This window comes from Electrophorus electricus, chromosome 11, assembly GCF_013358815.1.
Source record: "Electrophorus electricus isolate fEleEle1 chromosome 11, fEleEle1.pri, whole genome shotgun sequence".
NCBI classification, from domain to species: domain Eukaryota; kingdom Metazoa; phylum Chordata; class Actinopteri; order Gymnotiformes; family Gymnotidae; genus Electrophorus; species Electrophorus electricus.
The window spans coordinates 15,327,155-15,345,861 of NC_049545.1; the positions used below are offsets into that span (position 1 = coordinate 15,327,155).

At 37.5% G+C, this 18,707-nt stretch overlaps 1 protein-coding gene across 1 annotated transcript in view; it reads left to right on the forward strand.

The window, feature by feature from the left end:
• Nucleotides 1-18,707, forward strand: part of plpp4 (phospholipid phosphatase 4) — a 61,216-nt gene that overhangs the window by 32,275 nt on the left and 10,234 nt on the right. Inside the window, exon 6 of the mRNA XM_027026355.2 lies at nucleotides 17,490-17,660. Coding sequence (XP_026882156.1) covers nucleotides 17,490-17,660 — 171 coding nt within the window. The remainder of the gene's footprint in view (nucleotides 1-17,489; nucleotides 17,661-18,707) is intronic.

An 18,707-nucleotide genomic window follows, 5' to 3' on the forward strand; every position in this document is an offset into this window, starting at 1 on the left:
ATTTCCTTTTTCCACTTCTCAGTTTATTCATGGTAGTAGCAATATAGGGTGATGTTACTGCAACCACACAATCCTCCAACCACTCAGTCCAAAAAAAGAATGTGACAGACCAATGAACAGAGCAATAATGTACATCTTCCATTTGTATGCCATAATTGATATATATAACCTTCAAATTCTATGTCTGTTTTCAACCTTTTCTTAAAAACAATGTGGAAAAGAGAAGGAGAGAATAATCAGCTGTTCGCTTGTGTGTGTAAATAGAGGCTCAGTGAATTGATTTATTAGGATATGATACAGCTCCTTTTGCACTGTCCTTATCCTCTTCACACTTTGTAGCCAAAAATATCTCCTGTTTCAGTGTTTGTTGAACACATTCACTCATATGGCAAACGTATGACAAACTGCTGCTCCTCGGGCACTCAACTGAATAAGGCAGTTGAAAAAGAAAAGTGGACAGAGAATGGCTAAATCTGTATAATTTGTTACCATTTTAATGCTTAAATGTTAGGGGAAACAACAAACATCTAAAAATGGGTAAATTACAAAATTAAATAAACTTTCACCACTTTTGATCTTTTTGATCTGGATAGTCCCAATGAGATCAAGCAATCTCTTTTACAAGAGAAACCTGGCCAACAAAGCGTCAACAAAGAGATTAAAATAGAGGCATTAAAATAAAAACTATTACACACACGTATCGGTTTTAACACTTTTGATAAATTGTCAATTACTGTTGATAAGGTTAATTGGGGCACCACCATGATTAACAGGGAAATGTATTCATTTTCATTAATTTATTAATAATTAAGAATTCAGTCTAAACTCGTGAAAATCGCCAAGTCGATATGTGATTATTTCTATTTATTTTATCTACCAAACATCAGAATATCACTCTTGATTCACAGTTGTAATAATCAAGATGTGTTTATTTATTAAGCATTGAGATACACAAACATGCACAAAAATCATTGAGTAAGATTCTACCAATGACTAGGAATATCAAGCTTACTAAAATCGCTATAATAGCAATAATAAAAAAGCAACCAAGTGAATGATAACACAACTGATTCGTGGTGGATAAAGTTGGCTAACACTTATCAAATAATGGGAGCAAACATCACAATTTAGAGATTATATTAAAATAACCACACATTATTGGCTGATTATCATTTGACATCATAGTAGGTTAACCTGTAGCGGTCCACACGTACAGGCGCGTCATTTTTGATGTTTTGCAATGTTTTTATTAATATCTTTGCAATAAGACAGCATGGAAACATGGTTCAGATATTTGTGAATCTGTGCAACTTGCCCTTTAAATTTTGTGAATGGTAAGAATAAAGAGACTATGAGGTTAGAATATACATTAAAGGTACACGTCATCTGCCTCTCACCGTGTGATTGGCGTGTTCGTGCATCACTCAATTATTTGTTGTGTGTGACTGATGAATTTGTGTGTCAATATGTATGAAAGTAACCAATAAACAATCATCAAATCACTAGGGATTTACCCTTCATGTCAGAAACATCTAAAATGTTGTACAACATTTGTACAGCTGCTGAAATTGCATCAATTTGGGAAAGTAGTGACGAAGGTAATTGAGCTTTAGAGACTGAGGGGTTTGATTCCTTTGATGAAGAATACTATGAAAATAAAATTGATGGCTAAATTAATAACTCTGTAATCATGGATTTAGTCACATTTAGGTATAATGTCTAAGCTAAAAGATAAATGTTGTTTCTGTGCAAAATTTGTGAAATTGATTTCTAATACACGTGATTTTTGTTTGACAAAACTGACCATCCATTAGTAAACGTTTACTTTGTTAGCTAGCTATATATATATATATATATATATAATTTCACTGCTTTTGTGAACCAAACACTTTGGTAAACATTTTAAACACCAAAACAGTTTATGCACATGAGTAAAGGTATTTCTTTTTGCAATGCTCTAGGTCAAATGGCGCCTCATTAAAAAGAGAGCTGAGATTGGTCTGAGTATTTTGATATGAATCATATGGGTATCATGCTATAAGTAAGAACCTTTAAAGTGAATATAAGAAAATATGAAAAAACAGTGAAAATGCCCTTAGGCTTCGGGGGATTCATGGCAAGTTGTTACTTTGTGAATCTGTGGGAAAGAGAAACATATATATCTGTGAACATGCTTCTGTGGGATGAAAAATGTTGGTTGTCCTGGTAAGGGTTTGAGTCTGATTTATGGTCACACTCACAGTATAACCAGGGTGGTAGAACCTTCTCGCATTTACATTTACATTACATTTGCATTCCAATCTGTTGGCTTTATGACACCTATGTAGAGGAGAAAGAGTCAGAAAGTCAGACCAGCATGATAAGCTAAGCCGTTTATGGTTTTGTTACTCAGTATCAAGGCGCCTGGGTCCTATCCGTGGCTTTCTTTTCCAGTTCAGTTTGTACTTTCAGTAAAACATCACAAGATGTCCAAAGGATGGTGATTGTAATGACGAGTTCAGTTTTAAAAGTTAAATAAGTGGACATCTTACAAAGAATGGCTTTATAAATAAAAAGACAGGTATATGCTGGTACATGGCTTGGTGGTTAGCATGTTTGCCTTTCAGCACTAAGATCTTGAGTTTGAGTCCCTAGGTGGGTGGAGGTTCCATGTTCTGCCTGTGTGGGTCTCCTCTGGGGTCTCTGCTTTCCTCCCTCCATGCAAAAACATAGAGGTTAGGTTGTTTGGGTACTCTAAATTGTCCTGTTTGAATGTGACCTGTGTGTATGTATGTACATATACATATGTATGTCCTGGTCTTAACCTCTTTCCCTGTACCTGGTGCAATCCCCCAGGGGGCTGTGGTTTCTGACTGAGAGTATGCCTTATGCAAATTGGCTTCTGCTTCTCATCAAGTGAGTGTGTAAAAGCTGATATCTGTCTGTAGTGTTCTTGGGTTTGAGAAAGGTGATGTATAAATGTAACTAATAATAAAAATACCTATAGCAGGCCACCTCACTTTTGAATATGAAACAGTGATTAAGTAAGAGCACCACAATTTCTGATGAATCTCAGTACTCCATGGTATCCAGCATATAAAAACAATGGGCAGGTGTATTCATATTCATCCCCACAGTCAAAGGCAGATAAAATCGACTCCACCAGGTTCTATATGACATTGAAAGCAAAACAAGCCTTGTTTATCTAATAAAATTAATTAAAAATCTTAAATATTTATAAGTAGATACCAGCTTATGTTACCATTTCTGGTAATAATTTTCTCAGATAATTCTAAACTTTGTTTTTATGTAGTAAAAAAAAAAGTTTAATTTTATCTATATTTAGAAGTTTGTACTCTATCAAAAGCCTTTGTAAATTAGCAAAAAAGGCTTTATCCAGTACACACAAACACATTATATATATATATATATATATATATATATATATATATATATATATATATATATATATATATATATATATATATATATATATATATATATATATATATATATATATATATATATATATATATATAAAGTACACAGTTTCCAGAGAACGTTTCAGACAGAGGTCCTTCATCATCTGTGCAAACACATATCTCTTACTACAGTACACTACAGTTACTCATATATATATATATATATATATATATATATGCAAATTATCAGATAAAACTAAGATAGAATGCAGGCTACTCAGCTAGAGGGTGTGTGTGTGTGTGTGTGTGTGTGTGTGTGTAATATATATATATATGTATATGTATGTATATATATATATATATATATACACATATACATACATATACATATATACACACACACACACACACACACCCTCTAGCTGAGTAGCCTGCATTCTATCTTAGTTTTATCTGATAATTTGCATCCTAGCCAACTGAATGTTCAGTAAAAGCAAAATCTTATCCACCCAACTATAATATGATTCACTATATCAAAAAAGCCTTATAGAGGTCTATTAAAAGAGCAAGACAACACTTCTTATTATTTAAAGCTTCAGTTATCCAATTTATGATCCTTATGGCAGTGTAATATTGCTGTGGTTTTTGTGGAATCCTGATTGAGATGTTGACAATGTAGTGTTAATAGCCAGGTATTCTATTACTTCTATCACTAACTAAGGATTCAAGCACCTTAGCCACAGAGAGTTTAGAGATCGACCTATGATTATTTAAAATAGAACGGTTGCTTCCTTTCAAAAGAGGAATAAAAAAGGTAGCTTTCCAGTTTGTAGGAATTGTATTGGTAGAGTTATACACTGTGTTATTAGGCAAGTTGTATTTTTCATTTTATTATTGAACAATTACACTGCTCTTGGTCAATCCAAAAATGTTAATAAAACTCAAACCTGAATATTTAAGAAAATAAAAGTGAGGTTTTGGCTTTCTTAGGAGAATATCTATATGTGCATAATTATTGGGCAACTAGGGGGTTTATAATGTGCATTTTGATGCTGGAGATCCATTTTCAGTCATGCTCTACATTTCCTGATTCATTTCCACTAGGTGTGCTAGACATCTCCAAAGTGTCCAAAAACCTCTCCAAATGCACACAAAGTCATCAGTCACTGTACATTGAGTGTGCATGATTCTTTTTGCTAAAAGTTTGCTATCACAACTTACTAAAAGACAATATTAGCTTCATGGCTTCATTGCAGCATATTTTGTGTTAGGTTACGAAGAAAGGAACGCATATTTTTGTACAAAGATGTGAGCAAGCAAATAAATAACTTTACTAGCATTCTATATACTTTTTAAACATGTCACGCAGTTGCTTTGATGGTAATTTAATTTTCTATGGCAAAATCTGAAATTATCATATACTGGAATCATATATTAAAAGGCTATTTAAAAGGGCAGACATGATTGTTGTGAAAATTTACCAAAAAAATACAGTGAATTGACCGTGGAATTTCTGGTAAACGGTTGCATGTAGATGGCTGAAAATCAGTAAGCAGGTACTTATATTAGTCCTAAGAAATTTTATGTTGATAGCATCAAATATTCTTAAAATACAGTACATCTATCAAGTGATTTATTTGAGTATGCCAGATCAATCCCACCCATGGGACCCCTAGAGAATGCATGTGCAGTAACCAGTTGGCCTTTACTGGTTAGCCATGCGACGCATGTAATGGAGCATTGTCCTGCAAAAAATCATGATCATCTTGAAAGATGCAGACTTTTTCCTGTACCACTGAAGAAAGCATCTTCTAAAAACTGGCAGTAGGTTTGTGAGTTGATTTTGAGTCCATCTACAACCCTTACCTTGACCATGTCTTTGAGGACGGAACACCTTGTACTTCTGGGCACTCCAGATAGGTTGCGGTTCTGCAATATGATGGCACTGGAGGATAATGGGTTCCTGGTCACTTCACATTTGATTCTTCTCAAATCTTTGGCAGTTCATTTGTGCCTTTTTTTTCTCAAGACATTTCTTGAGACCCTGTTGACTATTTGCTACAAAGCCTTTGATGGTTCTGTAATCATGCCCCAATATCTTAGCAATTTTAAGAGTGCTGCATCCCTCTGAAAGACTTTTTACAATTTTTGACTTTTCAGAGTCAGTTAAATCTCTTTTTTGGCCCATTTTGCCTGAGTAAAAGAAGCTGCCTAATGATTATGCACACCTTGATATAGGGTGTTGATCTCCTAAGGCCACACCCTCCCTCATTACACAAATACACATCACCTGATATGCTTAAATCCAATAAGCATTCAAATTTATACAGTTTGGAGTTGGAAAATATGCATAAAAATAATGATATGGTCAAAATACTCTCTTGCCTAATAATTGTGCACATAGTATAGATTCTGATGTTAATTTAAAAAACACTAGGTTAGGTTCTAGATTATCTGGAGAAGTTGGCTTTCTAGAATTAAGTGCTTTTAGAGCTCTCCACTTCTTTTACCACAACAGAGGTTTGTAATTAAAAACCTGGCCATTACTGATGTCAGTACCTGAAATAACTCTGAAATGATTTTCAAATTTAAACATGAATATGAAACCACAGGAAATAAAATGACTATTAAAGTAATTTAACATTTACATTTACATTTATGGCATTTATGGAATTTAAGATTCCTGTCTTGTCTACAAGTTAGTTAAATTACAGCTAGCAAACAGTCATTTTATGATTTTAGATACATTTCAACCTCTAATCCTGAATCTGATATCCTGCCAGCCTCTAATCCTGAGTTACATGTCCTGGATCATGCTGAGTTACATTCATGAAGTAGCTGATGTAGCTCAAATGTAAACCAAGGGTTATCATGGCAGTATTTTAAATACTTGGGGGGTGAAGTATGGTGAATATAAATGCCGAACTCATTTTTCCACCAAAGAGCTGAGATGTTTCTGTTAAAGTGATGTATGGCCCTCAATGTAACATTGACTGGAGTGTAATGAGTTTCTGTACATATCCTGGATTGCTGGAATAAATTGTAAAACCACTGATCCATCTTAGATGAGATGTAAATGTGATTCATAAAAGACATAAAACCAAAGCTTGGAAAATTTCCTTTGCATTTGACTAACGGAGGACCTGACTATGAATAACAGTGCACCTAAGAGCTTTCAAATATTGTAAAAATTGAAAGTAATTATTAATCAGAACTCATATCTACATTGTGTCACATAATCAGTAAATAAGAAACGAAAGCCTCTGGATGGATAGACTCTATTTACTGTAAATCATTTTGTTCCTGCCTCTGCTTTATTCATCGAATCCCAATGATGTTCGTGTATGTGGTTAGCCAGGAGATTAGTGTGAAAACTGCATTCATAATGATGGCAAGAAGTGTAATAGGATTGATATTTACTGCATCTCAGATCTGCTTAAATTCCAGAGCAGAGCAATAGGATCTGCTTATCTGCTGTAATGAAGGAGCATAAACATGTTGTGTCCCAGGTGTGCCTTGCATAGTTGAAACTGCCTAGGATATTATTCAGACCACACCAGCTTTTCAAAATAGATGCATTTGCACCTTCTTCAAGCTTTCCAGCCCTCAACACTCTCCTAGTGCCAGGTCAGATAAATAATTAGCAGCACCCAAATAAAAAGAGCTCAGCTTAAACCATGCCCAGTCGTATACTTTGAGTCTCTAACAATATCTTTGGATGAGTCAGAATTTAGTGCCATCACGTCTGTGTTTATTTTCTATTTCATTTTTCTCATCTTCACGGAAGGGGAGTTTACTTTTTACTGTGGTGTTGACAAAGGGAGCAGTCCCCCTCCCACCCAAGGAGCTGCACCAAATACTGCTTGGCCTAAATTTAGTCATGTCATTAAAAGCTATTAAAGCCCCCCTCTCCACCGCTCAAGGTCAGCTGGTTAGTCATGGAGGAGCCCTGTATTTATATCCTTGTTTGTACCATGCAGACCATGTGTTATGGACTGGGCAGCCCTGTCAATAAAACCATTAATCTCCTATGTAACTTATGTAATGTAAAATCAATCGCATTGTCACTTGAGTCACATTCAGTGATCTTTTAACTATTAGAGGTTTAGGACATTACTGAGGCCCTGCTGTGTTTATCATTTCTGCTGTGTTTATCATTTCCTCATTTCTGAGTTCCTGTGATTGGTTCCTACTAAGGGAGATTACAGATGCACTGATATTTGGATTAGGCGACAGTTTGTCCTGCTTTAGCCTTATTGTCGTGCATGTGCGTGACATTTCCGAGAATTTGTGAGCTCTCAGGACTGTATCTGGGATCAGTGCACAGCTTGTGCAGATCTGCTCGATTTCCTTAACAGAGAATATGAAGTTCTAGTTTTCTGGCTATAGAGTGCCTCTAAAAATAGTTTTAAGGCTATAGAAAATGGCTATAAAAACTTTGTCCAATTTTTATTTATACTTTTTGTTAAGACTATAGTCACATGATAGATCGATTGATCAATCACTTTATTGATCCTAGGGGGAATGTCAATTGTCACAGCAGTGCAGTAGAGAAATATGTAAGTACAATAGTTACACAAAAAAACAGCTGTGATAAAAATAGCTACAATAAAAATAAATATTGTAATAGTGTAATTTTCTGAAGGTGTCAGGACTACTGGAAATCAGTGGTGTACAGGATGAAAAGGTGCTGCTCACCAGACAATCAGACCGGCAGGCACCCGGCCGCACATATTGGGTCTGTCAGGCAGGTAGTTCGTGACCTAGCCGATCATGGAATTGCCCATCTGCGTTCTATCCATCTTCTGCTCCAGCAAGAGAGGTTGGATGGTATAGAATGTGCAGGAGAAATCAAAGCAGGTGATTCTTATTGTGGAACTGTTACTGTCCAAATGAGAGTGCACCCTCTGCAGTAAATAGATTATGGTATCCTCCATGCCTGTTCTGGGCTGGTAAGTGAACTGCAGGGGATCCAGGAAGAGTCTAACCAGGGGTCTAGGTTGTGCTAACAAAAGTCTTTATAGGACCTTCATAGCATGTGATGTGAGAGCCACCAGTGTGAAGTCATTCAAGGAGGAGGTAGTTGAGGTAGTTTACGACTCAGGTTGAAAAAGACCTGAAGAATTCCACACATCTGGGTGGCACAAACTTTCAGAACCCTTGGGCTGATTCCATCAGGTCCTGTAGCTTTGCCTGGTTTCGGTTTTTCAGCTGTCTCTTCATCTGGCTGGCTGTTACATCTAAGTGGGGGTGTGATTGTTGTGAGTCCATGGATGATGGCTGTGTGGTGAGGGGGTAGCAGAGTGGGGGGAGTGGAGGTGGTGTGGAAGTAGGGTGAGGTAGATGCCTCTGGTGGTGGGGAGGGGGGGATAGTGTCATGCTTAATCTGTTAAAGAACACTTTCAGCTCATTGGTTCATTTTCAAATGTCTCTCACAATGTGCTGTTTGAGCTTGAAGTCTGTGATCTGTTTCATGCGCTGGCCACACCTCCTTTGCATTGCTCTTCTGAAGTCTTCCGTGCAGATTCCTTCTGTAGGCTTCTCTGTTTTCCCACAGTCTCACCTTCAGCTCCTTTTGGATCTCTATCCTACTTTCTGAAAGCCTGTTTCTTATTATTAATAGTTCCATCAGGTGTTTGATGATCCTTGGTTTGTTGCTGGGAAAACAACGCACCTTCCTGACAGGAACAGTTGTGTCTGTACAGAAGTTTATACAGTCAGTTATGCAGTTTGTAATTTTGTTTGTCCTCACCAGGAGATTCACATAACAATCCCCATTCTATTGTCTCAAAGCAGACCAGTAGAGCCTCCTCTGCCTCAGGTGGCCACCTCTTTATTCTCCTTGCATTCACAAGCTGCTTTAGATTCATAGATCAGTAAGTGGGTGCCATGTTGTGATCAGACCTGCCCAGTGAAAGTAGTGCAGATGAACTGTATGCATCCTTAACATTTGCATACAGAAGATCCAGTAGTCTGTTCTCCCTGATTGCACAGTCAACAAACTGGTGGAACTTTGGAAGTGAGGTGGAGAACGAAACATGATTAAACTCTCCTGTGATGGTAATGAAAGAGTTTGGATATAGGGTCTGAAGTCTCGCGATGCATGAGAGTATGAGGTCACATGCCATGTCTGCATTGGCTTCTGGTGGAATGTAAACAATTATAAACTCGTGAACTCCCTGGGTAGATGATATGGACGTAGGCTGACTGCTACCAGTTCAGCATTTGGGCAACAATGGCATACCTTCACAGTAATATGTTTGGGAATATACTGTTGTTCACTACGTATACAAGTGCATCTCCTTTCTTCTTGCTGCTCAGCTTCGTGTTTCTGTCCACCCTCACTGTCTGAAAACTGGGGATGAAAACACTCAAGTCGGGATATCAGTGCGTAGCCATGTCTCAGTAAAACACAGCTGGGTGTGCAATCAGTGCATTCAATTTGTCCATTTTATTTATTTCCACTTATAGTCATGATATTCGTGGATCCACTCGGGCTATCACAGCTTTATTGATTTTGTTATCTCATTAGAGATCTGCTGCCCTGCTGGACAGCTGGAATTAATTAGTTACTTAACCAAACCATTAGAAATGGGTAACACATTTTAGTTTTGCTCCAACAGATTTCAAGAATTTTCAGTCTTTACTTGACCAATGCAATGGTTTACTGGCAAGCAGAAAAACTTTTATATGAATTAGTATTTGTTTTTGTATTTTTAGAGAGTACCCAAGAGTCTATAAAGAGTTAGTGTAGTGTAAATTAGTGTAGCAAAAAAAACCCAAAAAACAGCTATTTAACAGAGCATTCATTATGAGCAGTAATCAGCAGTGCCTCATACTTCTAGGTAGCAGATGTGTAAACATTTAAACCAAAATGGGAAGTAAATAAAGAACTCACCTCTGAAGTTTATTTGAATAGCAAGAATAATATAGACTCTATCATCCTAACTTTGTTTTCTTTCATGTAAAAGGCAGCTGCATCGAAGCTCCTAGTTTACAGTTGTTTCGAGTTCTAGTTCAGTGAATAATCCTTGTGAATTTACTTTTTTTTCTGTGGATAATGCTGGCATGTATAGAGAATCACCTAGACGTGAATATTTTTAATGACAAATCAGTATTCATGCGCACAGGTAGCAGTGTGAAACCAGTGAGGCTTAGCACACTGCACAAAATGAATTGAATTTTATTTCCTCTTTGATTAGCATTTTTATCATGAATGTGAATTATAAATATGATGAATGTGAATGTAAATTATGAATATGTATGAAGTGCAGTAATTATGCCATCTCTGTATTGGTTCCATGGATATATCAGTAAATAACCAGAATGGCTCAAACCTAATGGACACCAGCAACTGTTTAGCAGAGTATTACTATCATTTAGCAGAGTATTATTATCATATATCTGATGATGAAATTCACATAACATGTCACATAACAGGAATGTGCCAGATTGCTGGGCTGAAATGCCTTTACAGCTCTGTTAATGGGGCAGGTTATTGCAGTGTTGATGGGATTTTTCAAGTTTCTGGGGAGGGTTGCTGAATACTCCTCTGTACACACTTCCCCAAAATGCACTTGTTTTCTAAATACATGCAGAGGGCAGAATAATGTGGTGGGGGAAAGGAGGACATTTTTTAAGGTCTATTAGTCCCCCACCATTACCCCCCCCCACACACACACACCTTTGTCTTAATACATTTTGAACAGTCTCTGAACAATCTGTAGAATGAGAATCAGGAGGAAAATAGAGAAATGGCATGAAATGGCACCCAAGAAAATCTGAAAGGAGAAAGGAGTTTCATCAAGGAGGGAGTACCAAACTCAGCACAGGTGTTATAAGATAATTAGTTCATCACATAACTCATAACATTAACATATATAGATATGACTTCAAATTCACCCAATATAATAAACAAGTAATGAAACATGCATTAAATATATAAATATAACAAATCAAACATATTACATAATAACTTGATGATTAGTTAGCTATTAATTATCTTCCTGCTACACAGACGGAGTTGAGAAGTAATATTATTGCATGTTTTAAATGCAGTTGATGAAACCATTGTGATTATGTAGTTGTTCAAGATATTGTGTTGAGTAAAGAGTATACTATTAAACGTTTAATTAACTGCAAGACTACTTATGATGTTTATAGGTTGGAATGTCCATGATGGCAAGGTTTTTATATTTGTAAAATCAAAACACATTCACAAGATCTTTTGGCTGACCATATGTACAGAACACAAGAATTTCTGTTTAAGGTTTCTAAACCCCAATCTATAGAGCACCTTCTAAGTTGGTATGAATGTTTATATTCTAGGAGAGCACTCTGTGTCTCTTAAATGTGACATACATCTGTCCCCTCTCATTACCCTCAACACAAATATACACACTGGCATCTGTCCCCCCTAGATGTTCTTAATAGAGCGCCTCATGCAAAAACATCGTTAGTCATGAAAAAGTTAATTTGGTCATTTGTAATCATGGTAACCTCTATGCAGATAAGATTGAATTATTAGCCACATTTGAATTTCTGGGTTAGAGTATTCCTATAAATGGGTCGGAAAGGCACAGTTGGAAGTGAGTGATTCAGCATTACCTTATTGGAGTCGCAGGCTCTGCCCAGGAGAGCAATGTGAGCTGATGGGTTTGTCTGGCCAAAACTGTTCCTTGGCTTTCCAGGGCTGTTTCCTTTTTGATAAGGCCAAGCTGGGAGTTTGTGTCTGCTGCACACAAGCTGAAGACGTTCCAAGAGGCTACATCCTCTGCTGCCAAACAGAGGAAAGGTATACCTATATTTCTGTGCAGTTATCTGAAATCAGAGCTATTGTTCTTATGCTCATGTTCTCCTACAGCACAGTACTGGGGTACAGGCTCTTTTAATACAGCGACAGCTAATCCATTTCTAATCTAGTTTGCACTAGGTGACCATCCTTCTGAAGTGCACTTCTGTTGCTGTGCTCTGTATTTAATTACTCCATTAGGAGACGTAGCTTGTCTTTTTAATCCTCTTGCAAAGGAAGCTTTCCACCATGTGACCTCACACTGCGTATATGCTCAGGTATGCTGCTTTTAGTTGTGTAGGCAGATTTTGCAGTGCTGTGACCTTTTGTAGGACTGTACTTTAATATTGAGATGGAAGATTTTTTTAATGAAGAGCTTATAAATGTAAAATTCTATGTTGGTTCTATAGTTGGCATCCTAAATTAATCTGTGTTTAAAAGCCAAATCATTAAAGCTATACATATAAAATTGTATTTTTGATATGTAAAATATATAGAAAACTGCTAGTTCTGAAGCATGCTAAGACCAAAATCTAAATAATAATTCTTATAGGAGATATCCCTATTTAATTAGTTTTTAAACTTTTACATCGATGCACTTTTATGTAAATCTTCTCTGTAGGTGTACCTAATAAGATGACATACAATTTAGTTGGTTTTACAGTAAGTGCTATCTCACCTGGCAGACCAGCTGTTCTCTAAAGTCAGATACTTGGTGTATTGTATTGACCTATACTTGGTTCTTTCATGAGTGACTGAAGGGTAGTTGTTAACTGGATGCTTTAAACATGCATTTATGCTGCATTTCAGCAAGCACTTACAAATATAGAATACACTTGTATGTGGGTGTGGGTGTGTGTGTATGTATATGTGTGAGATTACAGATCGAGAAAGAGAAAGAGAGAAAGAGAGAGAGAGAGAGAGAGAGAGAGAGAGAGAGAGAGAGAGAGAGAGAGAGATAGATTACCGGAGAATCAGGACATTTTGTACAGTGATCGTTCATCAGCTGTACAAGCAAAGTCCGAAACATCCTGTTTCTCAGGAAACTTTGTGAACTTCACTACCATTTTGTATATCTCTACATCTGTCACTACAGTACACTGCAGTTAATCACATGGAATCATTTTAGGATTTATATACAGTATTGTGCAAAGGTCTTAGGCAACCATTAGATTTGTTGTTTTAGCAATAGTATAACCACATGTAATTATTTCTCAGTCTCTTTATTAGAATACAACTAGGAAATACAGGAAATTTGTATGCAGCATTGAAAAACAGAAAAGAAATCTGAAAAAAAAACCTAGATTCTATAGTACTATTTAGTGTGACATTTCCTTAAACTTGAGCAATAGCAGGAACCCAACTCTCTTAAACCTAAATGGAATGGAACCTGAATGGAATGGTACCAGAAGCAAACTTCAGGACAGTCCCCTCAAGAGATCAATGTGCTTAGTGCCAAGGGAGGTCACACTAAATTATTACTTTTGCCTGTAGAAGCTATTTTGTTCTGAAAATTGTTTTTTTTTTAAATTGTGTACATATTTCCTGTACTTTCTGTTTGTATCTTAAAGAGACTGAGAAATAATGATATATAGTCATTATACCATTGCTAGAAGTGTAACGGGAGTGAGGTGGGGGGCGAACACATGTGCAAAGTACCAGTGACTTGGACTTGAGCACGAGCAGAATCCAAAACAGGGGAAGACACAGCGAAAATGATAAACAGGACAATGCTAAATTGACTAGATTAATAACAGAAACACCAGGAACAAACCAAAAAGATAAGAGGCCAATTCAGGGTGAGGGTGAGCACTGGATAAGTAAGGGGACTAAATATTAAGGGGGAACCTACAGGATAACAAGGAAACATAACACTCAAACAAACAGGGTAAAAAACAAGGAAGTGGAAAGGAACCTAGCGATGAGGAAAGAGACTAGACTACGACATGGGATTATAGATCAGGAAAGAAATTTAGGAGAGTACACAGTAATAACGTATAGCGGACAGGAGATCAGAATCAACTTAACGAACATGAACCGGGAAGGGAATATGTGTGTGTGTGTGTGTGTGTGTGTGTGTGTGTGTGTGTGTGTGTGTGTGTGTGTGTGTGTGTGTGTGTGTGTGTGTAAGATGAGCATCTTTTATTAGGGCAATTCCAAATTTGTTGTTGTTATTCAAGTGCAAGGGCAAAAAGCTGGGATACACAAAAGCAAATCAGAAAACATATTGGCATAAAGCGTAATTTAAAAACAGGGAACAAGAGACACTCAGGCTAGGTGGGTAAGTAATGACTGATAAACAAGACCAGAAGACAAAGGGTATAAATATATGAGTATATTAGAGGGAAACAATTCACATGTGCAAACAATAAACAGTAGGGTTTACAAAACGCAAGGTGTGGATTAAAACAAATGAAAACCACATGCCGCCTAGTGCCAAGGGAACAGTGATGGGGGCACTGTAACAATATGCAGTGAAAGGGGAGACCATATAAATATGCATTTATAGATACACAAAATACCCAAATATCACCTAAGTTGTTATGTTTTAAAGTAAGAACCACCATTGAATTAACTTTCCAGTATATATAATTGACTAGGGACTGGACTTATAGCCTATAGGTAGGCACAATTCTAAAGTAGCTGCACCTAATAAACTGGAAACTCCATATATATACACTCACCACCAACTGTATTAGATGCTTTTTTTAAAACCTGAAACACCTAGTAGGTGTCCTGCAGTGGGCAGTGATTTGTGGAAAAACAGTTGTCTTATACACTAGTGCAACCCCTACACTCTTGCCAAAACCATTGTCTTCCACCCAAATAATATCCAGTCAGCAGTGGTTGTGTGGTCAGAGAGTCACCAGTGTTAGCTGGGGGAGCAGGACCAAGTGGGGTATAAGATGTTATAGATAGTTATACCACCTAAAATGGCCAGTGCATGCAGGTGCAAGATAGGTATTTCAAAGTGGGTGGTAAGAGCATGTATAAATATAGCTTGAAGAGAACAGTAGTCCATTTGTCAGAGCTAGGCTTGGAATTCCCTTAACCTCATCTCGACCGCCATTAATGCACTGCATGCTGGATGAATCTTGGAACATGAAATGTTCATACCAGAAATTCGATATGCAGACACTGACATCTTTTCTCCCAGGGGTAGAAAAAGCTTCCAGAGCAAGAACTTGTCAACCATTGTTTTACAAAACCATGCCACATTAGGCTACGGAAATAGTATTTTAAAATCCCCCTTTTAACATTTCTGATTGGTTTGCAAGATTTCCCAAGATATTCCTGCACACAGTGCCTTGTTGATCCATACTACTCTGCATACACATGCACAATGTCTCATTGCCACAAATGCAAAAGGACAAACAAGAAAAAATACTGCTTGATTTTATATGTTCCACAACCAGAACTCTACACTGCTGTCAATCAGTTGAAAAACATTTGAGCAATTGCTTCTTAATGAGCAATGTTTTACTTACAACTCATCATGCAAGAGGTGACAAATGGTATAAAATGATGATCATTTTAAAGAAAGGGCCATAAAATGAACAGGAGATTGAAAAAGATAGACATTTTTCCATGGCTTATTTTGTTGTTGTTCATCTCCATCTGCCATCATTAATTGTGGAGAACACGGTATGTGTTTGAGTAGGAATGATGAGTAACCTGCAGTGCTGCAGTGCACTGCTCACTGAAAGGCATATTAGAGCTCCATTGTTTGGTTAATTTGCTGCTTTACCAGAAAGGCTTATAACAGACATATCCATGCAGCTGGTGTTTTTATGTAAACACATAGTAATGTGGGCATTATATAGTGAGTCAATACTGTCAGATTAATTTGTGAGTTATGTTCCTTCTTCATAGCATGGGGAAACCTTATAGTGATTTCATACCCATATCAATCACTCGAGTTATATAAAATGCTAATGTTTCAAAGAGATCTTTGGGTTTGACTGAGTGGGGTATAAGATGTAAAACTGATATACCACATAAAGTGTCCAGTGCATGCAGGTGCACATTAGGTGTTTCAAAGTGTAAGAGCATGTAGAAATATAGATTTTTTTATATGTTCATACATCATTTAATTAATCAAGTTAATTTGACGTCTGGGAGATCAGATTGGATTTTTACACAAATTTCAACTGATTTAATTGTCCATGACTGGGTTCTGCTAACTTGAAACCTAAAAGTGTCATCTAGTAAATAAGATTCCTGGCAACTGCTGTAGTCATAGTCACAGTAAATGACCAGTCAAGTGAATGAGCTGCTATTATAGGTAATAAAAGATCCAAAATGATTTAAATGTGATTAAAATGTATTTAAATATACTTATTGATCACACTACTTGTTTATCTCATTAAAGAAAATGTGTTGATATTGATTCTCTTAACGAGTTATTTTATTTTACTCATTTATTTTTTCTTCATGAATATGCTATGAAGAACCGAGAACCTATTTAGTCACACAAAATATTTGGTTTAGAGTTTTAATGGCCTAACCTAAAAAGCATGAATGCTAAAAAAGACCCACAAAGTCATACTCTCCATGGTACTTAGCTCTTCTGTTAAAGGTTTCAAAATAAGCTGTGGCATAAAGAGTCTAGTTTAACAGATTTCTGAGATCTTTTCTGTTTCCAGGGACTAGAGTGACTAAAAGCTTTTTAAGTTGTGGCACTCTCTCCCAGTAGACCCGTACATTGTGCAGAACCATTTCCAGCCATGTCACCTCAGGTTTCCAGGGCAACAGGTTGAGTGAGAGTGGGAGCAAGAATCTTGGGAAATCTGGCCTTCATCTTCGACTCTCTGGGGAGTGTGTTACGTCAGAACATCAGCCACAGAAAAAAGAATTAATGATCATTTCTTCAGCCCTCCCTGTTGTGCCAATGACAGCCTTGTTCTGAGGTTTTTAACATGTTATGTTGAGTTCATAGCATGCACATAAAGTTTGAGAGATTGCAAGAAACATGTGATCAGGCTCTAGTTGGATAACAATTCAACATTTTGTTGGTTCTAAACCAATATATGGGAATTTTAGATCCCATGACTGTTATAGCTAAACAAAGCAATTTCAGCTTTAAGCCTGTTTCTCTTTGTTCTAGAATCAAGAACTCACTGTGTGAATCTCTCTGTCTCTCACTAATCCTTCCTCTTGCCTTTTGTTGCTTTTCTCTCTGCCTCTACCTCTTGTTTCTCTTTCTCTCTCTCTCTCTCTCTCTCTCTCTCTCTCTCTCTCTCTCTCTCTCTCTCTCTCTCTCTCTCTCTCTGTCTGTGTATGCGTTTGTCTCTCAGTCGCTTTCTCTGGCCTGGGCTTCACCTCATTCTACCTGGCGGGAAAGCTGCAGTGCTTCACGGACAGTGGCCGCGGGCGCAGCTGGCGTCTCTGCGCCATGATCCTGCCGCTCTACAGCGCCATGATGATCGCCCTGTCTCGCACCTGTGACTACAAGCACCACTGGCAAGGTCAGGGGAAGAGTCCAGGGCTGCCTACGGCTCCCAAACAAGACTCCGCAGCCTGAACTAACAGCCCAGGTCACGGGCAGCAGGGCTAGATGCTGGTTTGATCCGAACAGGGTTGAATGGGAATTCACATCTGCTTAGCCTTCTGCAATCAAACCTTTTCATCTCTCCTGAATTACCTACTGCAATGGAAATCATTTTTAAATGCTTAAGGCAGAAATGTCAAACCTTTGTACAGGAGAGTCATAGCACTTCAGAGTTGAATGTAGAACATAAATGTTACATTCTGCTGCACTGTGGTATTTTCATACCCCTGACCCAACTCACATCACAAGTCTTTTGGAGTAAAAGGCCACTGTCTGTAGCATTTCACGAACATCACATGGTCAGTGATTCCCTGAGAGCTTCTGTTTAGGTTATAACAGCAGACAGATGGGAAAAGATTTTTAACGAGCTGCTCAAGGAACAGCAACAAGAAGAGCTGTTAGTTTACGAACATGTGTTGCTTTATATTAAAACCTGTTTAATATAAAGAATTTAGCAGTGGCCCTATAGACTTGTTTTAATGAACACCTTTGTGGTTACATGGTTTTGATCTTCTTGTAGCCATCAGTCCCTTTCGTTATCCTGGAACACCCAGTACCCCAGCTTGCTGTCATCATTAATCAGAGAGGGGCGGAGAGGTACAAACATGTCAGACATCACTGATAAGCCCTTAAGTCATGAGAGACAAGATGAAATTGGAGAACTGAACAGGTCTTCAACTTGTGTCAAAGCCAAAGAAAAAAAGTGAATTGCTTTATATTTTAGGTTTAGAATTTTTGCAGTATTTTTCCAAACTGCTGTTTTTCCTGCAGTCTTCAACACTTTGATCATGGTGTCTGAGCTGTCGTCCTCTTTGCTTGTCAGAAGACATCTGCCAATTGATGAATCTTGATAGCTTCATGTACATAATCATGCCTGCATGAGCACACACACACACACACACACACACACACACACACACACAAACACTCCTGCACACAACCACACAGTATGAACTGACTTTGA